Below are 24618 nucleotides of genomic sequence, written 5' to 3'. Positions count from 1 at the left end.
TTACTCCTTCTGTACCTGGAGTTTTACTAGTAATCTCTCACCATCTGTTTCACCTAATAGATTTTGTTGACAGTGTCAACTGCCATAGATGTATATCGAAGCATTTAGACTTATTGAATAATCCTTACCAAGTTTTGAGGACAAACTCCTGTTTGTCCAGTAGGTAAAATCTGCCTAGATTAAGTTCAAAACTGCAGAGCTCACTGTTTCTCTTACCTCAAGGATCAAAATTACTACAGCTCCAATCACTGTGATCAGCTCCCCCACCAACCTCAACTCATCCTCATATGTTATATATGATTCCTGAAAGGAAAAAAGGAGTGAGAAGAAATTAAAATAGATGGCAGGAAAAGAAGGCCTAATGTTAGTGTAAGAAATGTGACTAAGCCTTACAAGACCACAGGAACCATCCCAGGCCAAACAACAGAGAACAGACCATACCCAGAGTTCCTCATTGATGAAGGTCAGCTGATGGCAAGAGAAAAGGAGGACAGCTGCAAAAGCTGGGGACTGGGGAATACTTCGACTTTCCAGTTAAGTAGGTGATTATTGGAATTGCCCAATGCTGCCTGTGGGGCCCTGACTACTACTGACACAGTACCTGCAGCATTTTCTGGACATAGATTGTATTGTCTCTACTGCTTGTTTTGTTGCCTGTTCGGGCTTTCAGTGGCCGGTAGACACAGCACATAGTGAAGCAGACCATGTAGAGTACATAGAATAAAGCCAGGAAACAGAAATAGGGCCGTCCATACATATTCCACTTCAGGCTCACCAGCTCCTTCACAGGTGTTAGGTCTAAGATCTGGCGTGCCTGAGAAAGATACAAAGAAGGAATTATTCACTGTGAGGGTATTTGTTTATGAGCAACATTCACAGTTTCCAGGGTGTATGTTAACAAGTTGTTCTTACCTACGCTATTCAGATTTAGGAAGCCATTTACTTTTTTTTTTTTTTTTTTATTTCCCAAAAAATGGGAACGCTCAAGTGAGTTTGTATTTCTTCAGTTTACCAGTAGAATTTTGGAAATGTAAAAAAGTATATCTTTCAGAGAACAGATTTTGAGCACCAATGGAAATAACAAGAAAATTATGTTAGACTTGAATACATTTTCCATATCTGTAGACCTGGTTCCACATAAACACTTGAGACAGACCTATGATCTAGGTCCATGAATGTGGATATATGAATCTGTGTTATAGAAATTAAAAGGTATTATTTAAAATAGAATTTGATAGCGACCTTTATGAAAGATCCCATTACCTTTTACAAGGATATCCATAGAGAATAAGATACAAATACAGAACGGTTGGGCTAACTTTACAGTGTCAGAAAGTTTACAAAACCTGTGAAGATGTATTTGAATATACATGTATATTTCAATGCATTATCTTTCACTGTAACTGGAATACTTTTTGAAAAATATTTTATGTTAAGCAAGACAGCACAATGCACTTCACACCAGGCTCTCCTCTGTTTAAAATGTACAACATTATTACAACACAGAATTGAAAATAGAATATTTTAAATTCTATTTCCAGCTATGGAAAAGAAGCTTCTAAGCATCTTGTACAATTCACTTAGATGTTTTTCTCTGAATTGGATTTATTTTTTATTTTATTTTATTTTATGTTCCAACAGCTAAATCTATCAACTTGAAATTGTGGAAATTCTGTATCTCTAGGAAACATCAAAAGGTCCTATAGATCATTAATGCTCTTTTAAAAACTCTGACATTTTAAAAATCTCTGACATTACCTAGGCAACTAAGGGGACTTCAGAAAGATTTTGAAGGTTCATTTATTTTTGTCTGAATACAGACTATTAATGGCCTGGATTTTCAAGTTTTCATCATTCAACTACGATGATAAAAACTGAAGTATATCCCCAGTGGGACTACTGTTAAAAAACACACAACAAAACACACACACAAACACACAAACCCTACAGTCTCTTTCAGCTTACTTCCTTTAGACTGTTTATATCATATTCAAAGTTTTGGCCTTTCTTTTTAAAGTACCAGTGGTGCAGCTCCGGTATATTTAGAAGACTGTGTACTTCCAGGAGTAAATAGAAGCTTCAGAGAGCATCTTACACGATAGGAAAAATGGCACTATTACATAGTTTACAGTTGTGCTTCTGTCAAAGATCTACATATTTTCGTACATACTGTGCAGCTGAGAAAATTTAGAAAAATAAAAGCTTCTACAAAAAGTTAGAGGAGTGGAGTTATAAACACTGGAGTGAAAAATCTCCTACTATACAATTTACAAAACTAACAGGAAGAATCCAGAAATTTTCTGAAGTGCCCTCATGGTTGATCTGGTATTTTTACACACATACATATAAAGGGCAAAGAAAATACAGGGAGATGTTATTAAAAAAAAAAAATCACCATTTTTCTCTGTTAAGCATTGCTAACTTACACCTCTGGATGAATCCATTGATTTGCTACACTAGCAATTATTAAACATGGAAAGATCAAAGTTACTCCGCTCTTTATAACTGTTTCCCTAAGACAAGATGAAATTGTGGCCTCATTGTTAAGGAAATATCATTCTTCCCAGGAATGGTGTGTCAACCTTTCTTCAAATGCTCTAGGTTAAAAAAAGACTTAAGACTGAAGAATTTTACATGGGAAAAATATGTCACCTGAGCATATATACATGTATATATATTCATATATATAAACACATATATTCAAGATGGGATGAATCTAGGCTAACTGTGTTCCTTTACCTTAATTTTTCCAGTGTGAACACATAATACTGTGTAAAAAAAAAAAAAAAAAAAAAAAAAAAAAAAATCACTCAAAAGCTCATCCAAAACTAGATGTTCTGTTTAGAAAACTACTCTGTGAAGAATGAATGAACCAAGTGGGAAATCAAGTTATATTTTTGTATGCAATACGCTACTGGAACACATTCTACATTGTACTGACAAGAGCACTATACTGACATGAATAAAATGGAAGAGATAATATTAGGGTCATTTAAAAAAAAAAAAAAAAAAAAAAGAAAAAAAAAAGCTCTATGATTCTTTAGTAGCCATAAATTACATAGAGTCCCACTGAAAGGAAATAAGTATAAGTGGCAAATGTTATTTGCAGAGTGGATGGATGATGACGGTTCAGGTTATCATTTTTATGGCCTCCAAAATCTGCAGTAGTTGAAGAGCCAGATCTCTACTTTATATAATAAAATAAGTTGCCTTAAATATTTTCAAAAGAAATTATTATTTTTCATTCAATTTTAAGCCGTATTATTTTCAAGTTAAAGAAAGGCATTTTGTCTATTGGAGCCTGCAACCCCAGAAAATGTATTCTTCTGTCACCTCATTACAGCTGCTTAGGGTACCTTCCCAATCTGCAAGATATTAGTATATCTGAGCTGAAGTTGTATTTATACTGGTTTCCTACAACTGAAGTGCTAACCTGCAGTCCTTCATCTGTCTTCCCGTTGTGTGTATTTTCTGTTGATCTCAACACTGATGGAAATATTCAAGAACTAGAAACAGGACTACAGCTGGTATGTTTGTGTTGCGATTTAGTCTGGCAGACAGCTAAATGCCACACAGCTGTTTGCTCCCCAGAGACTAATGGGGAGCAGATTTAGAATAAATAAATAAATAAATAAATAAATAAATAAATAAATAAACAAACAAACAAACAAACAAATTCATGGTTTGGGATAAAGACAGCTTAACAGAAAAGGGGAAAAATAAGTAAAAGAAAAGTAAAGCATACAGAACACAAGTGATGTAAAACAATGCACTCGCTCACCAACAGCTGACTGATGCCCAGCCAGTGCCTGAGCAAGAGTAACCCCCTCTCCCAGTTTTATTGTTTAGTGTGACATCATGTGGTATGAAATATACCTTTAGTCAATTTGGGTCAGCTGTTCTGGTTGCTTTCCCTTCCAGTTTCTTGTACACCGCCAGCCTCCTCACCAGCAAGGCAGTATAAGTCAAAGAGTCCTTGACTTAGTGCAAGCATTGCTCAGCAACAACTAAAACATTGGTGTGTTAGCAACATTATTTTCACCGTAAATTCAAAACACAGTACCATACCAGCTACAGTGAAGAAAATTCACTTTATCCCAGTCAAAATCAGAACATTATGAAGGATGAAACTTTGCTTTGTAAGTCAAGGGGCTCAGTCTACTTCAAGACAACCAGTGTTATTTCATTTGCAGTTTGTCTGCCTATGAAAAGGGAAGAATTTGACTGGCTATTCTTATAGAACGTATGTAGGGAATGTAGGGTTTGCAAGAACAGTAAGCTACTTTTCCAGTAATCCTTGTTGAGTTTGCTAGCTGATAACCAAATAGTCAACAAGGACTTTTCTGTAGAAAGGAGACAAAGACATATATATAATTCACTGAAAAATACCCCATTTCTGACAGATCCTTGAAGATAAAACAAAAGACTAACAACTAAAGTTTCTGATAAACTTAAAAAATGTTTTTGATATGTATGCAAACAAAGAACTAAGGAAAGCAGACTATTCCCATTAGTACAGTAATACGGGTATTTTTTTTTCTCCGATTATTTAGGGTAAAAAAATAAGAACTTCTTTTTCAAATGTGATTAGTACTTGTCTAAAGCTTCATAGCTTATATAAAATTATAACATTTTAGGTTTCTGAATTATGAACTGGGTGGTACTTAATCGAATCATCTATATCAAATCTTCAATTTCTGATAAAAGATTGACACTTAGAGCATAAGTAGGACTTATGCTAATGAAATTGATCCATACAACTAAATTCTTCTAGACCTACTTCTTCTTGTACCATTTAGTGGACTGCTGCAATGAGCAAGAAGGAGATATAAGTCAAGAAGTCCAGAGAAGATGGGAAATATTTTGGGCCAAAGGTATACAAAATACAGAAAAGAATTCCAAGCTATACATGCAAAAATTGCAGCTACTCATGTTTAAGAGCATTCTGGAAAACAAAGAAGTCTGATGGTTTCTGGGGACACCTTACCCTCTGAAACTGAGAATGTTGGATCTGCATTTACTATGTGTTCTGGAAAAAAAAAAAAAAAAAAAAAAAAACGGATGCACGATATTCTTTGTTTTTTTTTTTAGGGTTATGGCTTAGCCTTCTGGATGACTTCTAAAGTTGTTTAGTTTTATGACATGGACTGCTTTCCTCTGAATTTCCATATGTATCACCATACATAGTAGCTCAGAGGATTTTTAAACATAAACAAATGAGAATTTCATGAACTTCCTCCTCATAGTACAAAGCTTTCCAATAGCTGAAACTTTTGTTACAGAAGTTTAACTTAATTTTTTATAAAGTGAGATAATATATGATTGAGAGCATTGCACTAAAACATTTATTTAATAGCTCAAGTGTCTTCTGATTCATCTCTGATTCAGCAGAGATAAACTGCCCACTTTGTTTTGTGTCATAACCTGGATAAGCAATGCCATTAAATGAAGAAAACAATAATGAGCGTTTTTAAAATGTGTTCCAATTTAGGATTTTTGAACATAGTTTGCCTCACAGGAATGTTGTGAGAGTTAATCAGTATCACTGCTACAGAAACTACTTGCTAGAGCTACTCTAGAGCTACTTGTTATTTATATCTTTAAGGCTGGGAAAAGAGAGAGAACCTTCACTGAATCACATTTCCTGTAGCTTGCTAATATGAAATTCTTTCAATCATCTGCAAGCTCCACATCTCAGAAAAAAAAAAAAAAAAGAAAAAAAAAAAAAGTTAAAACTTGAAATATAAGCACATAATTAAAAAGCTGCTATATTTCATATATTGCCTGAAATATACAGTACAAAGTCCTTGCCCTGTGGATCAAAGAATCATAGAATCATTCAGGTTGGAAAAGACCTCTTTAAATCATCTAGTCCAGCCTTTGACATAGTACTGACAAGTCCACTAATAAACCATGCTACTAAGTTCTACATCTACATGTTTCTTGAAGACCTCCAGGGATGGTGACTCAACCACTTCCCTGGGCAGCCTGTTCCAATGCCACACAACCCTTTCAGTAAAGAAATTTCTTCTAATTTTCAACCTACACCTCCCCTGGAGCAATTTGAGGCTTGTTTTCCCCTTGTGTCATCACTTGGTGCTTGGGAGAATATGGAAGAGTATGAGTCTTCAAACTCATTCTTCTCGTTTTATAATCACCATGGTATGCACATAGAAAGCATTCTGTGCCCACAGTACCTCTCTCTTCTTGGTTGAGACAATGAGCTCAAGAAAGGACTGATCTTCAGCCCAGGAGTCAATCTCTGTGAGATCATATAACACAGTGGTCAAGGGCCCAAAGGACCAGAGATTGTGCTTCCGCTTTTGCATGAGGTATTGAAACATCTGGGGAGATAAGAAGTGGGGTGAAGATATCAGAAGATTTCCAGTAAGTATTTGTTCTTATTGCATATACACTGAAGTGTGTAAAAGCTATATATTACAAAATATTTTCCTTGAACTTTGTTATTGTGGTTCTCACAGCTCTCTGAGACAATTATACCTTCCAGCAGGTTAGGAAAGGGAAGAACTTCAGTCTCCCATTTGATTATCAGCTCATGTTCAAACTGCTGAAGTTATTTGACACATTAATGTCTCCAAAGTATAGATTTCATGTGTTGATTAGGAAAAAAAAATAAATCCTTTTATACTTTTCTACAGGTTGTCAGGAAAGAGGTATGGAAAGGGATACTGTCTTTTGTGGATCTACAGAAGCAACACTGACCATCTTCATCTTTTTGTTAAAGGGAAAGATGAGAGTTTATATTTAATATTGAGATCTTATCTCCAAATAAGTGTCTGTAGATATCTGGAGAACTTCTCTTTGCATTACATTTAGGGTAACAAAATATTGACAACAAAAACAACTTCAGTCAGACTTTTAAAATATGGTTGGAGGTGGATATTTCTGTTAATAGTTATTTAACTGAAATGCTTCAAAACTTAGATCAAAAGATCTATTATATAACCATTAGTTTATTTCATTAGGATGAAGAAATTTCTTATACAGGTTCTCTGGTCTTACATAAGATTTCCAGGGGAAATAAATAAATAAATAAATAAATAAAAGGACTTGTTTTGTATCTTCTACCCACTAACAGTATGCTCCTGTGCTCTGTGTAATATTATTTTAAGTTCTCCATTTCTGAATAAAATCTTTAGAATAGAAGCAACTGCATCATACAAACTCACCACAGTGTTGCCCTCAACTCCAGCCAGTTTGAATGGAGTAAGCCCCTCATTGTTAGGAATCAATTCAAGTGATCCTGGTCCTTCCTTGTTCCTGTCATAGGAAAGTATCAGGCTGTACATGTGGCAGGCAAATGTCTTATTAGGCTGGAGAACCAAGATGTGAAGAACAGTGTTACCTGTGAAGGAAGCAGAACAGATAAAATACATTAAATAGCCCAAACCTGTGAAAAGACTGGCAATAGACTGATGCTATTAACAATGGCTTTCATTTTCCTCACAACCCTCATCCCAAATCTGTTTGTAATGAGAGAAAAATATGTGTGTACATAGATGATAGGATCTGATTTAAAGTGTCCAGATCCACTGTATGTAATTCACTAGGCACATACCCAGGTAATCCTGAGCTCTAATGTCGGCTCCATTTTCAATGAGCAACTGCACAATCTCCTCATTTCCCACACAGGCAGCAAAAGACAAAACATGTTCTCCTGCAAAGAAAGGAATAGGGGGGATCAATATTAAGACCCTAGCAGGCAACTGAAGTTGGAGCATTCTGAGGAAAATCTATTCATGTCACAAAGCCAGAGGGTATAAAAGCAATCTGTAGTTCCTGCATCACTCCTCATCCTACTCAGAAAGCACCTGTCTCACACAACATTGAAAGGGGAGAGTATTCTTTTCAGAAGAGTATGTCCATAAAAAGGATGACAAGTGTGTTACAGTAGATGCTGCTACAAAGAAATTACATTATATTTTTAAGTGATATATAATTTTTGTATACGTGCAATTATGTAAAATGTATATGATTTAGGTACTTGTATTTAAGTAGTATTTACATACTTAGATGGAGCTTTACTATCAGCTAAAAAGTGCATGAATGATGACCCCTGAAGACAGAAGCCTCCACCTATGCAGTTTAGATGTGGAGCAAGGCAAGTCTCTCCCATATTCCCTCATCACTCTGTTGGTTGCCTCCCACAGCAACAAGACAAGAAGATAAGGATATACCAAAATAGAGAAGGTTCTGGGAGCTGCGTCTGAAGAAGTGCCCAGTGGCCTGGGCTGTGCAGATATTGGCCCCTCTCTTGAGTAAAGCTTTCACCAAAGTGATGTTCTGGTTCACTGCTGCAATGTGGAGAGCTGTCTGCCCTGTAAAACACAGAAATAAAACCTTGCCTTCTAAGAAAGCAGCATTTAACACATAGTAAATCCGAGTTTATTTGGATTGCATCCATAAGGGGAATATGATTTTGCTTTGAAGTTAGCCCTGTTGAAGTTAGTCCTGCAGACTGGAGACATCCAGTAGTCTTGTTCTACTTAAATCTTTTTTATGAATTAATGAAAAATGATTTTACAAACTGCCAAAAATATGCAGGATGCAGTCAGTAACAGCAACCACATTTGTTTTTAATCCCCATTATTTGTCAGTGAAATAACTGTTTTTTGTCATTTCAGAGTTCTTTTCTCACCATATGAAGGACATTGAGTTGCTGGAGTATGTCTGAGGATGGGCAATGAAACTCTTGAGAGAAGAAGTCTTATGAGTAGTGGGACTGTTTAGCTTGGAGGAAAGAAGGCTCAGGGGAGACCTTATTGTAGCTTAAGGCAGGCTGCAGTGAGGTGGGGATCAGGCTCTTCTTCTAAACACTAAGTGTTAAGACAAGGGGAAAAGGCCTCAACCTTTCCTTAAACACCCCCAGGGACGGTGACTCTACCAGCTCCTTGGGCAACCTGTTCCAATGCCTAACCACTCTTTCTGAGAAGAAATTTCTCTTAATTTCCAACCTGAAATTTCCAACTTGACTAGATGTGTCTATAGCAGAAAGCAAAACTCTACATATTTTTGCCATCCCATTGTAGCCAACAGACCCACCTGTATTTAAGGGTTTGTGAGTTGTGCATTTGCATGCTAGTTTTAATATAGTCCCACCTTCCACAAAGTGTCAGGAATCATTTGTATATTGGTTTTGCAATGTAACACTTCAGTAATATATTGAACAAAGCATGGTATAAGCCAGTTTCCGAAATGGAAACAGCTAATACTTCCTCCCTCCCCATGCAGGGAACCTTTTCCCATTCTCATTCCTTGAGATACTACCTTCATAGAGCTCTGATGTCATCTTCTCATTGACAAGCTCTGGAGCTGCTTCCATTAGAGCCACTGCAGCCTCCACGCTATTATACAAGGCAGCTACATGAAGGGCAGTCTCCCCTGTTGCACCTAGAAACAGTAAGGGAAGCACATGAGTCATATAGACATTTAGACATAAGCTAGATGGGACAAAATAAGATATGGAAATATTGGGGTGGAGAGTTACGGGAATGCTAAGTTCTCCTTTGAGTACTGCCAGGTGCCACCTCATCATACATGGTAATGGCCACATAAGTGCAAGCAGCAGCAGACTCGCACATCAAGTAAAATGTAAAAAAAGGCCTGTTCAAGCTGTAAAACTCTGAACTTCACCAACCATTTAGGATTTGATGACAGGAGTTAGAGAACTCACTTTATTGCAAAGCTGCTGACATACATTTAAAGCCAATTGATTCTGCCAATGCAAATATTGTAACAAACTAACTTACTACTATGCTCATTGTAGCAGTCTCTTGCTTTCCCCAGAAAACAATTTAGAGCAAATAATTGCATTACCTCTCTGGTAGATATCACATGTTCCATCAATGAGAAGTTTCCTAATGGCTGGGATGTTGTTCTCCTTGGCAGCCTGGAGGAGCGGGGACTCACAGATCCTGCAGTCAAGTAAAAGTGGCTGCTAAGGAACACAGAGAAACACATGGTGCCTGTCTACAGAACATTTCTTGAGAGAGTATGAACTTTCAAAAATTTCCCTAAAAGACAAGTAATGCACCATTTGAGGTATTTTTGAATTAAAAAAAAAAAAAAAAAAAAAAAGGAACCAACAAAAGCAAACAAATGCAGGGGTAAAACAAGCAAGCAAGGAGGCATGTAGTTAGTTCATTATCTCCTATCTTACTGATGCTCAACCATACGGTGGCAGCAGAGGGAAAGCTAGGAGAAATGCGTAACTAAGTCTGAAATGTTTCTGGTTTATATAGCCCACATTTTGAGGCCCAGAAGATACGGAATGACAGGTCATATGATACTCTTCCTGCCAGTAAGCTAGTTATATCAAGACCCAGAAGAAAAACAAGTAGGTAAATAAATAAATAAAAGTTTTGAAAATAATAATGTTTTAAATGATTTAAAAAAAATCTGCATCTGAACTTCTCCCATAATTAATAGAAAAGAAGAAGTACAAATAAGCATTCCCTGTGTGTCTTAACAAGGTTTCCTACGGGATAATTCATGGAAGAAGATCTGAAATAGTTACTCATCAAACAAAGTTATGAGGAAAATTGAAAAGCTTAGTTATACTATTTTTTCTCTGATGTTGAGAAAATCAAGGAAATTAACAGGAACTAAAATGTATGCCAATTCTAGAAAAGAGCATGTAATCAGACATGTTCCAGACCAAATTATTCATTTATAGTTGAAGAATGCCTTTGGCACTTCCACCAGACTGGATTATTTTAGTAGTTCCTTTGGTGTTGATTAAGAATTTACAAGTACAGTCACCAAAATTCAAGTAGGTCTGTTGGTGCAAACAGCAGATTGAGGGAGGTGCTTCTCCTCCTCCTCTATTCAGTATTGGTGAGGCAACACCTAGAGTACTGTGTCAAGTTTTGCACTCCTCAGTATGAAGGACATATGCAGCTCCTAGAGAGAGTTCAGCAAAGGACAATGAACATGATTAAGGGAATGAAGTATCTCTCATATGAGGAAAGGCTGAGAGAGCTAGGACTGTTTAGCCTAGAAGAGAAGGCTCAGGAGAACTCTCAAAGTGCATGAATATCTGAAGCTAGGATATAAAGAGGATGGGAGCCAGGCTCTTTTCAGTGCAGCCTGGTGACAGGACAAGAGGCCATAGACACAAACTGAAACACAGGAGGTTCTGTCTGAACTTCAGGAAAACAGTTCTTTACTGTGAGGGCAACTGAGTACAGGCACAGGTGGCCCAGATGGCCCAGACAGGCTGTAGAATCTCCATTTTGGGGGGTAATCAAAAGCTATCTGGATATGGTCCTGGTCAACCTGCTATAAGTGATCCTGCCTGAGCAAGGGGATTGGAACTAGGTGACCTCCAGAGGTCCTTTCCAACCTCAACCATTCTGTAATATTCTAGAAATCACAGCGGTAGACAATCAACTCTTTTAATTTAGTGTAGCCCTTGCAATATTCAATGCTTCTTCAGCTTCTGTTCTGACATGATGTCTGTAAGCTACCTGCCCTCAACTACTAGTGTAAAAATGGCAAAACAGGAATCTTTAAACTTGAAAACCACATCTCCAAATCATAAATACATTTTAAATATGTAAATACGTTATGTGTTTTTGTTGTCGTTGTTGTTTTTAAATATGTCCAGTGCATCAGGTTTGAATGCCTTGGACAGGCATTCTTTCAGTCTACTTAATTTGTCTAAAACTTAGGTGATCAACCTGAGCTGGTCATCTGGGTACTCAGTACAATCAGTGGATAGAGGTGTACCTATAATGCACTGTAGTTAGTGAGACTGACTGTGTAGTCTATAGTGGCTTAGACAAGTAAGTTAGGCAAGATAAACCTCATGCATGACGTGATTCTAGATGTACTGAATTCTGCTTCTTCACAGATAAAATACAGCTGTTGCAGAGTACACTTGCTTGGGAAACTGAACAAACTCAGTCCTCTGCCATATATGCCACTCATATTTACACTTCCTTTTACGTATTACCACCTGTGTTGCCCTGTTTGCCCATGCTACCCTTGGTAGCAGGCTGAGAAGGGCCAGCGGCCTCAGATTTTGTGGCAATGTCTAATTAGCAAATGAAGTACAAAAAAAATCTGTAAAACAAGCAAAAGAGTAAAAGAATAATCACGGTGAATGATTGGTGAATAATTCAGCATAACTTATCTGCAAACTCCAGCTGAAGGAGCTGTTAAGTCTCTTCTAAGACACATATGAATGGAGCAACTGGCTTTCATCCTCAGGCCTCACAGATCCTGAATGGGGTTATTGCACTCATTAACACAGACCATACTTATGCTTTTAAATTACAAAGAATAAACCGGTTCTATAGGTGATGAGGAACACCCTTCAAACCTGCCACTTAGGATTTTAATGTGCCCTGTTATCCCAAAGTATAAGGACAAAAAGCAGGAAAGTCTAACCTTGAGATGCTTGAAGAAAGACCCTTGGCACAATATTGAGTGTACTTGAGTACAACTTTTATTGCTGATGTCTTGGTTTTGGTTTCTTCTGGGGAGGATGGAGGAGTTAACATTGTGACAGAGCTGGGTCACAGACCTGCTTCAGTTTCAGGAAAAAAAGAAACAGCATCCAGTTTCCCAGAGGAGTTAGGAAAACCCTGAACCAAAAGAGACCAAATGTTTTCTAGATAATAAATAAGAGAGGCATTTGCAGGGGGGAAAATTAAAATGGTATGGAAAACTTGAACAACGGGTTCCATCTCTTCCTATAAGTTAGCCAAACTATCATACAAAATATTTCATAAATAAAAACTTATTTACAGTTTTCTTATTTACTGCCTTCCGAGAAGAATGGAAAAAAATGTTTTTAATTAAATTGTTGCTGCACTAGTTACTTGCCATGTGTGCTTAGTCATTGACCAAATAAGCTTTGACTGTTTTCAAAATGATGAGTTGCAACTAAAAATTACACACACGCAAACACACACACACACACACAAGAACAAATGAACTAATAATTTGGGGTTATTATCTCTGCTATCCTACAATATATTCAGATTAATCTTTTCATTACAGAATCACAGAATCACAGAATTTCTAGGTTGGAAGAGACCTCAAGATCATCGAGTCCAACCTCTGACCTAACACTAACAGTCCCCACTAAACCGTATCCCTAAGCTCTACATCTAAACGTCTTTTAAAGACTTCCAGGGATGGTGACTCCACCACTTCCCTGGGCAGCCTGTTCCAATGCCTCACAACCCTTTCAGTGAAGAAGTTCTTCCTAACATCTAACCTAAAACTCCCCTGGCGCAACTTAAGCCCATTCCCCCTCGTCCTGTCACCAGGCACGTGGGAGAACAGACCAACCCCCACCTCAGTACAGCCTCCCTTGAGGTACCTATAGAGAGTGATAAGGTCGCCCCTGAGCCTCCTCTTCTCCAGGCTGAACAAGCCCAGCTACCTCAGCCGCTCCTCGTAGGACTTGTTCTCCAGGCCCCTCACCAGCTTCGTCGCCCTTCTCTGCACCCACTCAAGCACCTCGATGTCCTTCTTGTAGCGAGGGGCCCAAAACTGAACACAGTACTCGAGGTGCGGCCTCACCAGAGCTGAGTACAGGGGGATGATAACCTCCCTAGCCCTGCTGGTCACACTGTTTCTGATACAAGCCAGGATGCCGTTGGCCTTCTTGGCCACCTGAGCACACTGCTGGCTCATATTCAGCCGACTATCCACCATCACTCCCAGGTCCTTCTCTGCCTGGCAGCTCTCCAACCACTCATCTCCCAGCCTGTAGCTCTGCTTGGGGTTATTGCGCCCCAGGTGCAGGACCCGGCACTCGGCCTTGTTAAACTTCATGCAGTTGCCCTCAGCCCATCGGTGCAGCCTATCCAGATCCTCCTGCAGAGCTTTCCTACCCTCAAGCAGATCGACACATGCGCATAGCTTGGTGTCATCTGCAAACTTACTGAGGGTGCACTCAATGCCCTCGTCCAGATCATCGATGAAGATATTAAAGAGGACCAGCCCCAGCACCGAGCCCTGGGGGACGCCACTAGTGACTGGCCTCCAACTGGACTTGGCTCCATTCACCACGACTCTTTGGGCCCGGCTATCCAGCCAGTTTCTAACCCAACGAAGCGTGTGCCAGTCCAAGCCTAGGGCAGCCAGTTTCTTGAGGAGAATGCTGTGGGAGACGGTGTCAAAAGCCTTGCTGAAGTCAAGGTAGACCACATCCACAGCCTTTCCCTCATCCACCCAGCGCATCACTTTGTCATAGAAGACAAAGAGCTGACGTAGAAGACAAAGAGCATTCATAAGAGCTGTCCAGGATAGATTCATTTGATATTTTTCTTTTTGTTTCTTTTAAATGAAAAAAAAATTAAGCAGCTGAAGTTCAAGAGTTAAAGATTTAAGGGAATGAAAGACCCCCAAATCCAAAAGAAACAGGCTATGTCTCATGAGTTTTAAGTATGAAATAGCAAGAGAATGCTCTCTCCAAATGGGTTAAGTCCAGCTTTAGATCTGTGTTCAGATATAAGTTTTGTGCTTTTATCTTGCCCTGGTGATGTTTCCTTTCTCACTTTTTTGTGCACCCCCTAAGAGGGTTAGAGAGAGTGCTGATGTTGTGCCAGCACTGCTCAGCAACAGACACAACACTGGTGTGATAACACTGCCGTTCTAGCTATAAGTGCAGAGCACAGAACTGTATGGGCTGCTGCAGGGAAAGTTAACATCCCAGCCAGACCCAGTACAGTAGTTGAATTGCACTTTTCTTTGTTCACTGAACACGTGGTATATTTGAGCAGGAAGAAACCAAATGAGATTGAATAAGAGCAAGTGTAGAATCCTGCACCTGGGAAGGAACAACCCGAAGTATCAGTACAGGCTGGGGGATGACCTGCTGGAGAGGAGCTCTGCAGAGAAGGACCTGGGGGTCCTGGTGGACGACAGCTTGACCACGAGTCAGCGCTGTGCCCTCATGGCCAAGAGGGCTAATGGGATCCTGGCGTGCATTAAAAGGAGCGTGGCCAGCAGGTCAAGGGAGGTGATCCTCCCCCTCTACTCTGCCCTGATCAGGTCTCACCTGGAGTACTGTGTCCAATTCTGGGCTCCCCAGTACAAGAAAGACAGAGATCTCCTGGAAAGAGTCCAGCAGAGGGCCACAAAGATGATACCTGGATGCCTGGAGCATCTCCCCTATGAGGAAAGGCTGAGAGACCTGGATCTGTTCAGCCTGGAGAAAAGAAAACTGAGGGAGGATCTTATCAATGTTTTTAAATACCTGAGGTGTGGGAGACAGAGGGATTTGGCCAAACTCTTTTCAGTGGTCTGTGGGGACAGGGCAAGGGGCAATGGCCACAAGATGGAGCACAGGATGTTCTGCACCAACATGCAAAAGAACTTCTTCACGGTAAGGGTGATGGATCACTGGAACAGGATGCCCAAGGAGGTTGTGGAGTCTCCTCTGGAGATATTCAAGGCCTGTCTGGACACCTACCTGGCCAGCCTGCTCTAAAGAACCTGCTTTGGCAGGGGGGTTGGACCCAATGATCTCTTGACATCCCTTCCAACCCCTACAATTCTGTGATTCTGTGATCTTGTTTCTGCTATCTCAAAGTACAGATTTTTAATTTATTCTTAATCACCTAGCATGGCTCAGGTGATGTAATGTGTGAAGTGGAATAAGTCTAACTTCAGCCCTCTTTTTCCTACCAGCCACATTATGTTCTTTTACCACAGTATAATAACAACCTACAGCGGACTACATACTAGGACACACACGTGAAAAAAAAATAATAATAATAAAATAATAATAAAAAAAAAGGTGGGACAACTACATTGGTCAAACCATAAACCCATAAACTTGAAGAAATATTCAATGCTTTCTCCTTGTGATGCCACTGATTTCTTCTTTGCATTCTGGTATTACTTAGCTGTAGTTTATGGACATGTAGTTTACAGAGCAAATACAATATGCGTTTTGCTTTAGTTGATTACACTGACATTAGAATACATTATGAATATAACTCTATTGTAAGCCACAAGAAAGCCCACATCAGAGAGAGAGAGAGAGGCCTATGGCATAAGATGTTTTATCAGAACTTGTGCTTATTAGGATAATTTAATAACAAAGTCATAGAAAAACAAGCAACATAAATTCTGTGGCTTATGGATATATATTTCTTGCTTTAGATTATTCTTTTAAATGCAATACTATAGACTCTTGAAGCAGAAATAATTCTTTGATATGCAGTTTTTTCTGAATTTAATCCACCTGAAATATTTGAATTCAGCACAGCTTTACAGCAGAAGGAGACTGAAACACTGAGACAAAAGCAAAACAAAAAGAAGTATCAGAAATCCACAGATAAATAGGAATCATATGAATAACTGTGAACTAATGGGTACAGGCTATAGGTAAAGTCAGAACAAATTCAATAAAATACAATAAAAGTAACATTTCCTATTACCAATAGCATCCTATTTTCTAAATCAGTAGAAACTAGGCTAGAAAAACAGTAGAAGTTAAGAAGAAATAGAATAGAAGAATTCTTAACTTCTAAAGAATAGAAGTTAAGAATTTCAGAATATAAAGAACCAAACTGAACAAACCATGGAGTCATTCTGACATATTTTTTTGGTGTCCTTCAAATTCTTGGCCTTGCTGCTCTGAGAAGTATTACTTATTTAGCTTACTCATGCGTTAGTTGCGTTAGCTGCTAATTATATGACGAGAACATGACATCCAGGATCAGGCAAATAGGGACAAAATAAAGTAGCACTTTGAGCAAATGTTATAAATTTCAATGTCACTAAAGCAAACTCGTCACCTCTGCCAGTATTTTGGTTGAGGAAGACTGTTTTCCTGGAGAACTTAACTTTCAGAGGCAGGAAGTGGGAAGAAGGTGGGGTTTTCCATAGTATAAACAACACTACAATTAATTTGTTGATGCTTTACTGGGTAGGCATTTATCCCTCAAATGACCTCAGAGAGGAGGAAAGATTGGGCAAGAGACAATGTGGGAGGACGCAAACACAACACCTTTCTCAAAAAACTCTCCAAAGCCCATGTAAACAACTAGTTAAATTAGAAGCCTGCTAAGAGGTTGACACCTAATAAACAATGTACTCAGCTTTCAGAAATCTAGGGGAAAATTGTCAAAACTCCCTACTTGTAGGGATCTCCAACTGGGGTCAGAGAATTGGAGATCACAGGCCAAATAGCAAGCTGGTGATGAACCCAGGATTGTTGGTAAATGTCATAGCACACTGCCTGTGATGCCTCAAAAGTCCATGACATATGTTTATACCATATGCTTCTACTATCATTTAGTTTTCAGACCTCTAATTGGAGAAGTATTTTACTCTCATTTAAAACATACTATCATAACTGTCAACTCGTTTTTAATAAGTTTAATGAATTACAGCAATGTGCTGAGCATATAAATGTTGACAAATAGATGATGCCGATTTAAAAAAAAATAAAAATAAAAATAAAAATACAAATGAACCTAGAACCTTCAAACATTTGAATATATTGAACTGCTTAAAAAAACAGTTCTGCAGTTCTGCATATTTGGCCAATTTTATTCCTGATCCATTATGAACAGCATGAATTTTACATATTACAACTCTAGTTTCTGTGTTAAAGCAGCAGGAAATAAATAAATAAATAAATAAATAAATAACTTGGTCTCTTAACAGAGTTTCTGACAGTACATGCTTAGATTCTATAAAGTACCATTATGCCACCAGACAGATTTCAAAGATGATTCAGAGGCATATTTAGACACATATTTAGAGAGAAGATAATTCAGCACATCTAAGTGAATCTGCTGTTCTAAATCATTCCTTTAATCAACTATGGAATCAAGGGACACTAAGCTCTTACTTATCCATTTACTTCAGATATGTAACACCAAGTAGTGCTGATGTTGCCTTATACGCTACAATAGTAGCTGTCTGGAAGCACACACAGGTTCCTCTTACTGAGCCAAGCTGTAGCTGTCTTGAGACACTTGGTGAGTGTTGGTGTTGAGACAGTGGAACAGGTTGTTCAGAAAAGTAGTGGATGCCTGATCCCTGGAAGTGGTCAAGGTCTGGTTGGATAGGGGTTTGAGCAACCTAATCTAGTAGAAGATGTCTCTGCCCATGGAAGGTGGGATGGAGCTAAATGATCTTTAAAAGTCTTTTCCAACCCTAAGTATTCTATGATTACTATAAGTCAATTTTCTTAATAGATAGTGAGATGCTCAGGAAGCTGTGAGTTGTTTTTCAATATAGGTAAGGCCAAAATCAGGAACACCCAAAAATCCATTGTGAAACAAAGGGAAGATAGAATGTAGGTCATCTGCTGACTGAGAGAGTCATGTAAAATAGTTTTAAATGAGATTAAAGATTTCACAAACACTTTCTGATGGCAACATGTATCCTTCTGGATTAATGGCTTCCTAAGTACTTCTTTTAGAGTACATCCTGCTAATTGCATTTAAGAGGAATACAAGAACTCCATAAATCTTATCTCTACTGTAAAAATAGGAATTTAGATTCATAGGGTTATTGTTTGAAAAATTAAAGAATTATACTAAATATGTGAACTCTTTGGAAAACCCGCAATCTGAAACTGCCTTTTTCAAAACTGGGCTCACTTGAGGTGTAATGAAGCATTTATTTCTCCTCCTTTCTTCCCTTCTCAGATTCTACTGCTTAAGTCATTCCCATTATGGAGATTTCCTATTGTATGCTACACTTTAAGATTGACATCTGCTAGCTTCATGCGTTATCCCTACACCTATGTCAGCTACAGAGAGTCTAAAGCAGTTCTTTGTAACTTGGCTATAAATTCATCTGCAGGATATTATTTCAACTTCCCCTGTCATGTTCAGATTGTCCACACTAAACACTTCATTATGGCATGGCCAAAGAAAATTCATCTTCACACTCCCTTCTGCTGCATGTTTTTGTGAATATATGCACGTCATTACAAGAGCAGTGGATTGCCAGAAAGAGGATCAATCTAACTGGATGCTAAAGACTGAGATATAAAGTAACAGTGCAAAGTGAACAAGAGACAGATGATAGCAGCTTGGATAAGCAATACAGAAGCAGGGACAGCAAATTTTAAACTCTTGTGCATCTATGTTGAAGCCCTTTCTGCTGTCAGTAAAGAGAACTCTAGAAATAAATGAAATGGGTTACTAACTAGTAATGTCACTAGAAAAAAAAAAAAAAAAAAAAAAAAAAAAAAAACAAAACAAACAAACAAAAAAACCAGATATTTAAGCTGTCTTCTTCACTGAGTAGCAATCTTGTTCAGTCAGTTCCAGCAAGGCTATCTCCTACCTTTCTTTTTTCTTTTTTTCTTTTTTTTTTTTTTTTTTAAATCTGTGTCTGTGAGCACCCCAAAAATACTCTCTTGCTGGAATTGGATTAATAGTTCATCAGAGGTTACTTTTTATTATCACTAAGTTATTTATTTTAAAAGCAAAACAAAACAAAAAAAAGTTATCTGAAACACAACCTCTCCCTGCATCAGAACTTCCAACCTTCTTCAGGAATGGTTTTCTTTTATTTCAGTTGTGTTCCTCACCCTGTGTCTAACTGCTTTTCTCTATTTTTTAATTCGTTCTTTTTATAGGTAAATAACTTCCAAAAATCAATGATTCTAAGCCATATCTTAGGCACTCATGCCAAATGCGCACTTGTTTGTATATTGAGAGTTCTGGAGGACCTTTACACCAACGCAATTGAAGTGTTTTGTTTTCCATTATTAGACTCAAAAATTCCATCAGGATGAAGGTGTAATAGTATAAGAAAAAAACAAAAATTCATGCCTTTGACTTAATTTTACATGTAGAAGCAAAATTTTTTCAACAGTCTGCTCTTTGCATCTTGACTACTCAGAACTGTTACTGAACAGTATTACAGGTAGAACTGGAATCTTCTTTTCACTGTGAAGACATCTTTTGAAGCAAAGGAACCAATTAATATTGACAGGCATTGTGGATTTTAAGACAGGAGAGTTGTATGTTAATTTGTGCGCTGAAAACTCAGTAATGTTGTTTAGACTAAAGAAAAAAGAAAAGAAAAAACATCTCTTATGCACAACCCACCTGGCAAAGATTTGTCTAGAAGATGAAGGCTTTCTGTGTCTCCATACAACTCTTAAGCAAACCAATTCAACAGCATTAAACTGACCTAACTTTTATTTGTGCCATGTTTGTTTTCACAGGAGTCAAAGCACTTTACTAAAGCACCTGTGAGACTGAACAACCACAAAAAGATTTGGCAACTAAAGGGATTATAAAGCTTTCATTTCAGCATGGTTGGAGTGACTTCTGCCAGTTATGCAAAGCTAGCTCCTTGCAAGTTATGTGAATTGGTCCAAGCTCCTTTAATACATTGTTTCTCATAGCACAGATTTCTATAATTAATTGATGTGTAAAAGGGCTTTGATAATTCTGTTGAAATGTATCACACAAATTAAATGTTTTATTGTTATTAGAATAATTAAGTCTCACAGCATCCCAGGAAAGTCAGGTGATACCAGTAATCCCTGAGAAACAGCTGGGAAACACACATGAAATAGATGATATATCAATCCAAATTACAGAGGCAGGCAATAGCAGAAAGAAAAATAAAACTTAATAGTATGGGTCCATGTATTCAATTGCTTTAATTTATCGCTTGATTATTTTTGATAAACAGTGTAATTCTTATACTGTGGAGTTTAAAAAATTACACGCTAGGAAGATTCTGTTCATATTTACTTAGAACATTTTACACTGAAAGCCAGATAAAAACAAACAAAACAAAAGCCATCCAACCAAAGACTCTTATAGTTTCTGGGAGATGTGTTAAGCTGTGACAGGCGCGTGACTCCTCTTCACCTTTATCAGGCCTGCATTTTCAAAAATTTTTCTCTCTTTATTCAATCCATGATTATGAACCATGTTGGTTCTTCATTGTTTTTGTTGTTTTAATATTCATAATGTTCATATGCTCCAGGCTATTCAAATCCAATAGTTTAATTCCAAATTCTAGAATACACATATGAGCTGTGACCTCCATCTTCAGGATGCCTCACTGAGCTACAAGCTTGTTAAGGAGATTCTTGAATTGGAGAAGACCAGTAGAGTAAGGCATAATAACCTCTAAAGTCCTCTCTATTAGAAGGAGTTTGTATCACATTTCCTGAACTTGGATGTCACTTTGGGAAATGTTATACAGTGCAGGATTAAGCCAAAAAAAAATACCTCACTGTGGATAATGCTGAGATCAAATTCCAGTAAGATTCAATGAACTAATACACATGACGAAGGAGAATAAACAGCAACACCAGTGAAGGTGAGAACTACCAAAACAGTTAGCTTCCAGGTTTTATCAGTATTAGTTGTGAGACAGTAAAAAGCATTCTTCTTCTAGTGCAGAATCATGACACGCAGAATTATGAATTCAGAACACAGTAGAAAAGTAGTACCATATTTGCCACTGGCTTTCAGTATGATAAAAGTGGAATGTAATTGCTGCTTATTCCAGTGTGTATTCCTTGTGTTAGTGCCATTAACATTTAGATGAATTCAAGCTGATGTCACAACACTGCAGTTCCCCAGAAGAAAATGACAAGATGAAGTAAAAACAGTCTTTGTTTACAGCAGTGTTTCCATATAAACAGAGGTTTTCTATGAGTAGATCCATACATAAATCACTACAGGAAGTTTTCTTTTTGTGTCTTTCTACCTGTACATAATTAAGAATACGAAAGCAATAAAAGTGATTCTAGTCCTTTGCAAAATGCTCCTTTTTGCTTTCTCAAAATCTGAGTATCTCAGGGGACAAAAACATGGCTGCCTAGGATGAAACAGAAATATAGAAAGGAAAGAGTAAGACAGGGGGAAGAAATTGTCCTGTCCCTCCTAAGGAAAAAAAAAAAAAAAAAAAAAAAAATCACATATTGGCACCATGTTACTTTTGGGAAACACATACACCTAAAATTGGAGGGAAAAAATGTGTTTCCATGCAAGCCTCATTTCATGGACAGTGAAATCATATGAAGTACACGTGTTTTTACATAGATTTTTAGAAAGAAACACATAAATGTTGTTTTGGGGACCACTGGGGTTTCACCATAATAATTGATAAGAAATTTATGATTTTTCTGTTTTTCGCCGTCAGAAGCAATGCACAAGATATTCATGGGCCTGCAGCATACAACTTATGAGAAAAGGTTGAGGGAGCTGGGCTTGTTAGGCAAAGAGAAGGTTGAATGGCAATCCAATATCAGCCTACGTGAATAGGAGTGACAAAGAGGAAGGGGCCAAACCCTTCTTGGTAATAGCTAATTGGTAAACCATTTGGTTTGGCTACAACATCAAATGATGATTTCAGAAGTTCAGACTGAACACTAGGAAGAAAAAACAAATAAACAAAAACCAAACAAACAAAGAAACAAACAAAGAAACCCTTTAGCAGACAGAATACTACAACACTTTAACAGATTCCTAAAAAATCTCTGTCCTGGAAGGCTTTCAAGACACACACAAAGCCAAAGTGGTGCGATTTAGTGTTGGCAATAAACCAGCTTTGAGTAGGTAGTTAGATTAGAAACCTCCAGAGGTCTCTTCCACATCTCTGTGATATAAAATTGTGAAGATAATGTTATAAATATAAAAATATTAATGTCTTTAGACTTTTATCTCGTATCTGTTCACTTGGAGATTACAGAGTCTGAGAATGTATTTTTCAGTTACTTATGATGTTATTCATAAATGTATACAAAGTTAAACACTTCAGAGTTCTATGGAGAAAATATTGTTCCCACCCTCCCTTCCATTTTAAGTGTATTTATGTCTCACTGCTTTGAAATAAAACATCACAGGCCTTTGTTATTTTGTCAGAAGTTAAATGATGATGTGGAATTTCTTTCCCTAAAGACAGATAGGTACAGCTATTGCTGTAATAAAATTAGCCTACTTATTTCTATGCATGTGTGTGTGTATACATATGTGCATACATGCATACACACAGATAGAACTCTGTCTCTTGAGCTCATTTTTCTAAGTTTCAGGGGAAAGAAAAACAAAAGACTGGAAGCAATTTTTGTTGTTTGAATACTGCAGATTTTGTGCATGCAGAAATAACAAGGAACAACAAAAAACAGATACAGCAGGATTTCTGTGAATGCTCCTGCATCCCTGCCTGTGGAGGGAGCAACCTTACACAACAGTAACAAACAGCCTTGATCCAGTATTTACATGTGAAAACACAAGCAATCTTCTTGATAACCGTACAGTCTAAGAGAATTCTCTCTGTGAGATGTAGGTAATGACACCTGGTTGAAGGAATGAGAAATAGCAGTCAAACTGAGGAACTGAATGACCATCAGATTGTGGAACAATATTGCACCCATTCTATCAAACAGTAAGGGCAACCTTCAGAGAGACAGAAAGCAGAATCCCTGCAAAAAGCCATAATTTCAAACAAAGCTGACTGAAGTATAAATGCCACACACACTCTCAGTTAAAGCAAAACAAAACAAAAAACACTGCATGTGAGCTTTACCAGTGAAGAAGGAAAGTAAAAAACACATGTTATTAATTTGTGGGTGAAGCCCTGCACTCAGGGTAATTCAATGGAGATCTAGTAAATCCACTTGTGAAAGCAGATAAGATTGGAACTCCAGAAACATTCCACTTTGAAAGAAGAAGTCTGATAAAGAACAGTGCTCCAAGGTTTTTTAAAGCTTATTTACTGGCAGAAATGCCTAAGGGAAGAGAGTAAGAATGAGCTACAGGGAGAGAGCAGCAGAAGAAAGGGAAGGTGAGAATGCTACAATACACTGTACCTTTTCTGCTGGAGTAAGTAGATTTCATCCAGATGTTTATCCCAGGATTTTTTGCCTTGCAGCTTCTGACTTAGTCCATTCCAGATCCGGTAATAGAAGGGCTTGCTATCACCAAATAAAGGTACCCCCATTGGATGTCACTTTTTCTTTCTTGCCTAGTTGTCTGAAAGCCAGCAATCCTCACTATGAAAACAGTCAGGTGAGGCTTCCTACAGGGCACCACTTGTCTGCCTTTGATCTGTTACACAGAGGACACTGTCCTTCAACTGCATCGGCTCATCAAAGTACATGTAAAAACACAAAATAAAATCACTTCTCCCTAGCAGACCAGACCTCAAGCCTGATCAAGTATTTAGTTTCCAAAATAGCCCAACCCAAAGGTGTGTCTGATTTAGTAATAGCTCACCAGCAGCCTACACCTCACAAAGACCCTACACAGCACTGAGGAAATCAGTATAGCATTGAAGTCCCATGCTTCTACTATTATTTTTTTTCCAAAGGCAAGAATTCAGAAGTAATCACTCTCCTTATGTACCTCTGAATTCCTCTGGAAAGCAATCTCAAAATAAACAGCTAAACGTGTAAGGCAAAACACCTTTTAGCCGAGTGAACATGTGGGAACCTGCCCTAAAAGATACTGTGTACTGGGAAGGCGGTATAGAGGAGGACACACCTCTCATCCCAGCTGTCTGCAAATCCCATTAAAGACATAGTCATTACAGACTCCACCTTCTCTGTGTCAAACAAAATCACATCACTTCACAAGTTGGAAGGACAGTTTATATAGATTAATGTATAAATGTTTCATATTTCATTTT

At 38.0% G+C, this 24618-nt stretch overlaps 1 protein-coding gene across 1 annotated transcript in view; it reads right to left on the bottom strand.

The window, feature by feature from the left end:
- Window positions 1-23931, bottom strand: part of LOC311209432 (transient receptor potential cation channel subfamily V member 6-like) — a gene marked incomplete at both ends in the record, with an annotated part of 29591 nt that extends 5660 nt beyond the window's left edge. The window contains 9 exons of the mRNA XM_084286770.1: window positions 217-303; window positions 602-814; window positions 6198-6344; window positions 7191-7366; window positions 7580-7678; window positions 8199-8339; window positions 9289-9411; window positions 9838-9935; window positions 23801-23931. Coding sequence (XP_084142896.1) covers window positions 217-303; window positions 602-814; window positions 6198-6344; window positions 7191-7366; window positions 7580-7678; window positions 8199-8339; window positions 9289-9411; window positions 9838-9935; window positions 23801-23931 — 1215 coding nt within the window. The remainder of the gene's footprint in view (window positions 1-216; window positions 304-601; window positions 815-6197; window positions 6345-7190; window positions 7367-7579; window positions 7679-8198; window positions 8340-9288; window positions 9412-9837; window positions 9936-23800) is intronic.
- Between the last annotated feature and the right edge of the window lie 687 nt (window positions 23932-24618).

This window comes from Netta rufina (assembly GCF_964035555.1).
Source record: "Netta rufina genome assembly, chromosome: 1".
NCBI classification, from domain to species: domain Eukaryota; kingdom Metazoa; phylum Chordata; class Aves; order Anseriformes; family Anatidae; genus Netta; species Netta rufina.
Note: the sequence above shows the minus strand (reverse complement) of the source record. Positions and strands in the feature narration are given on the sequence as shown.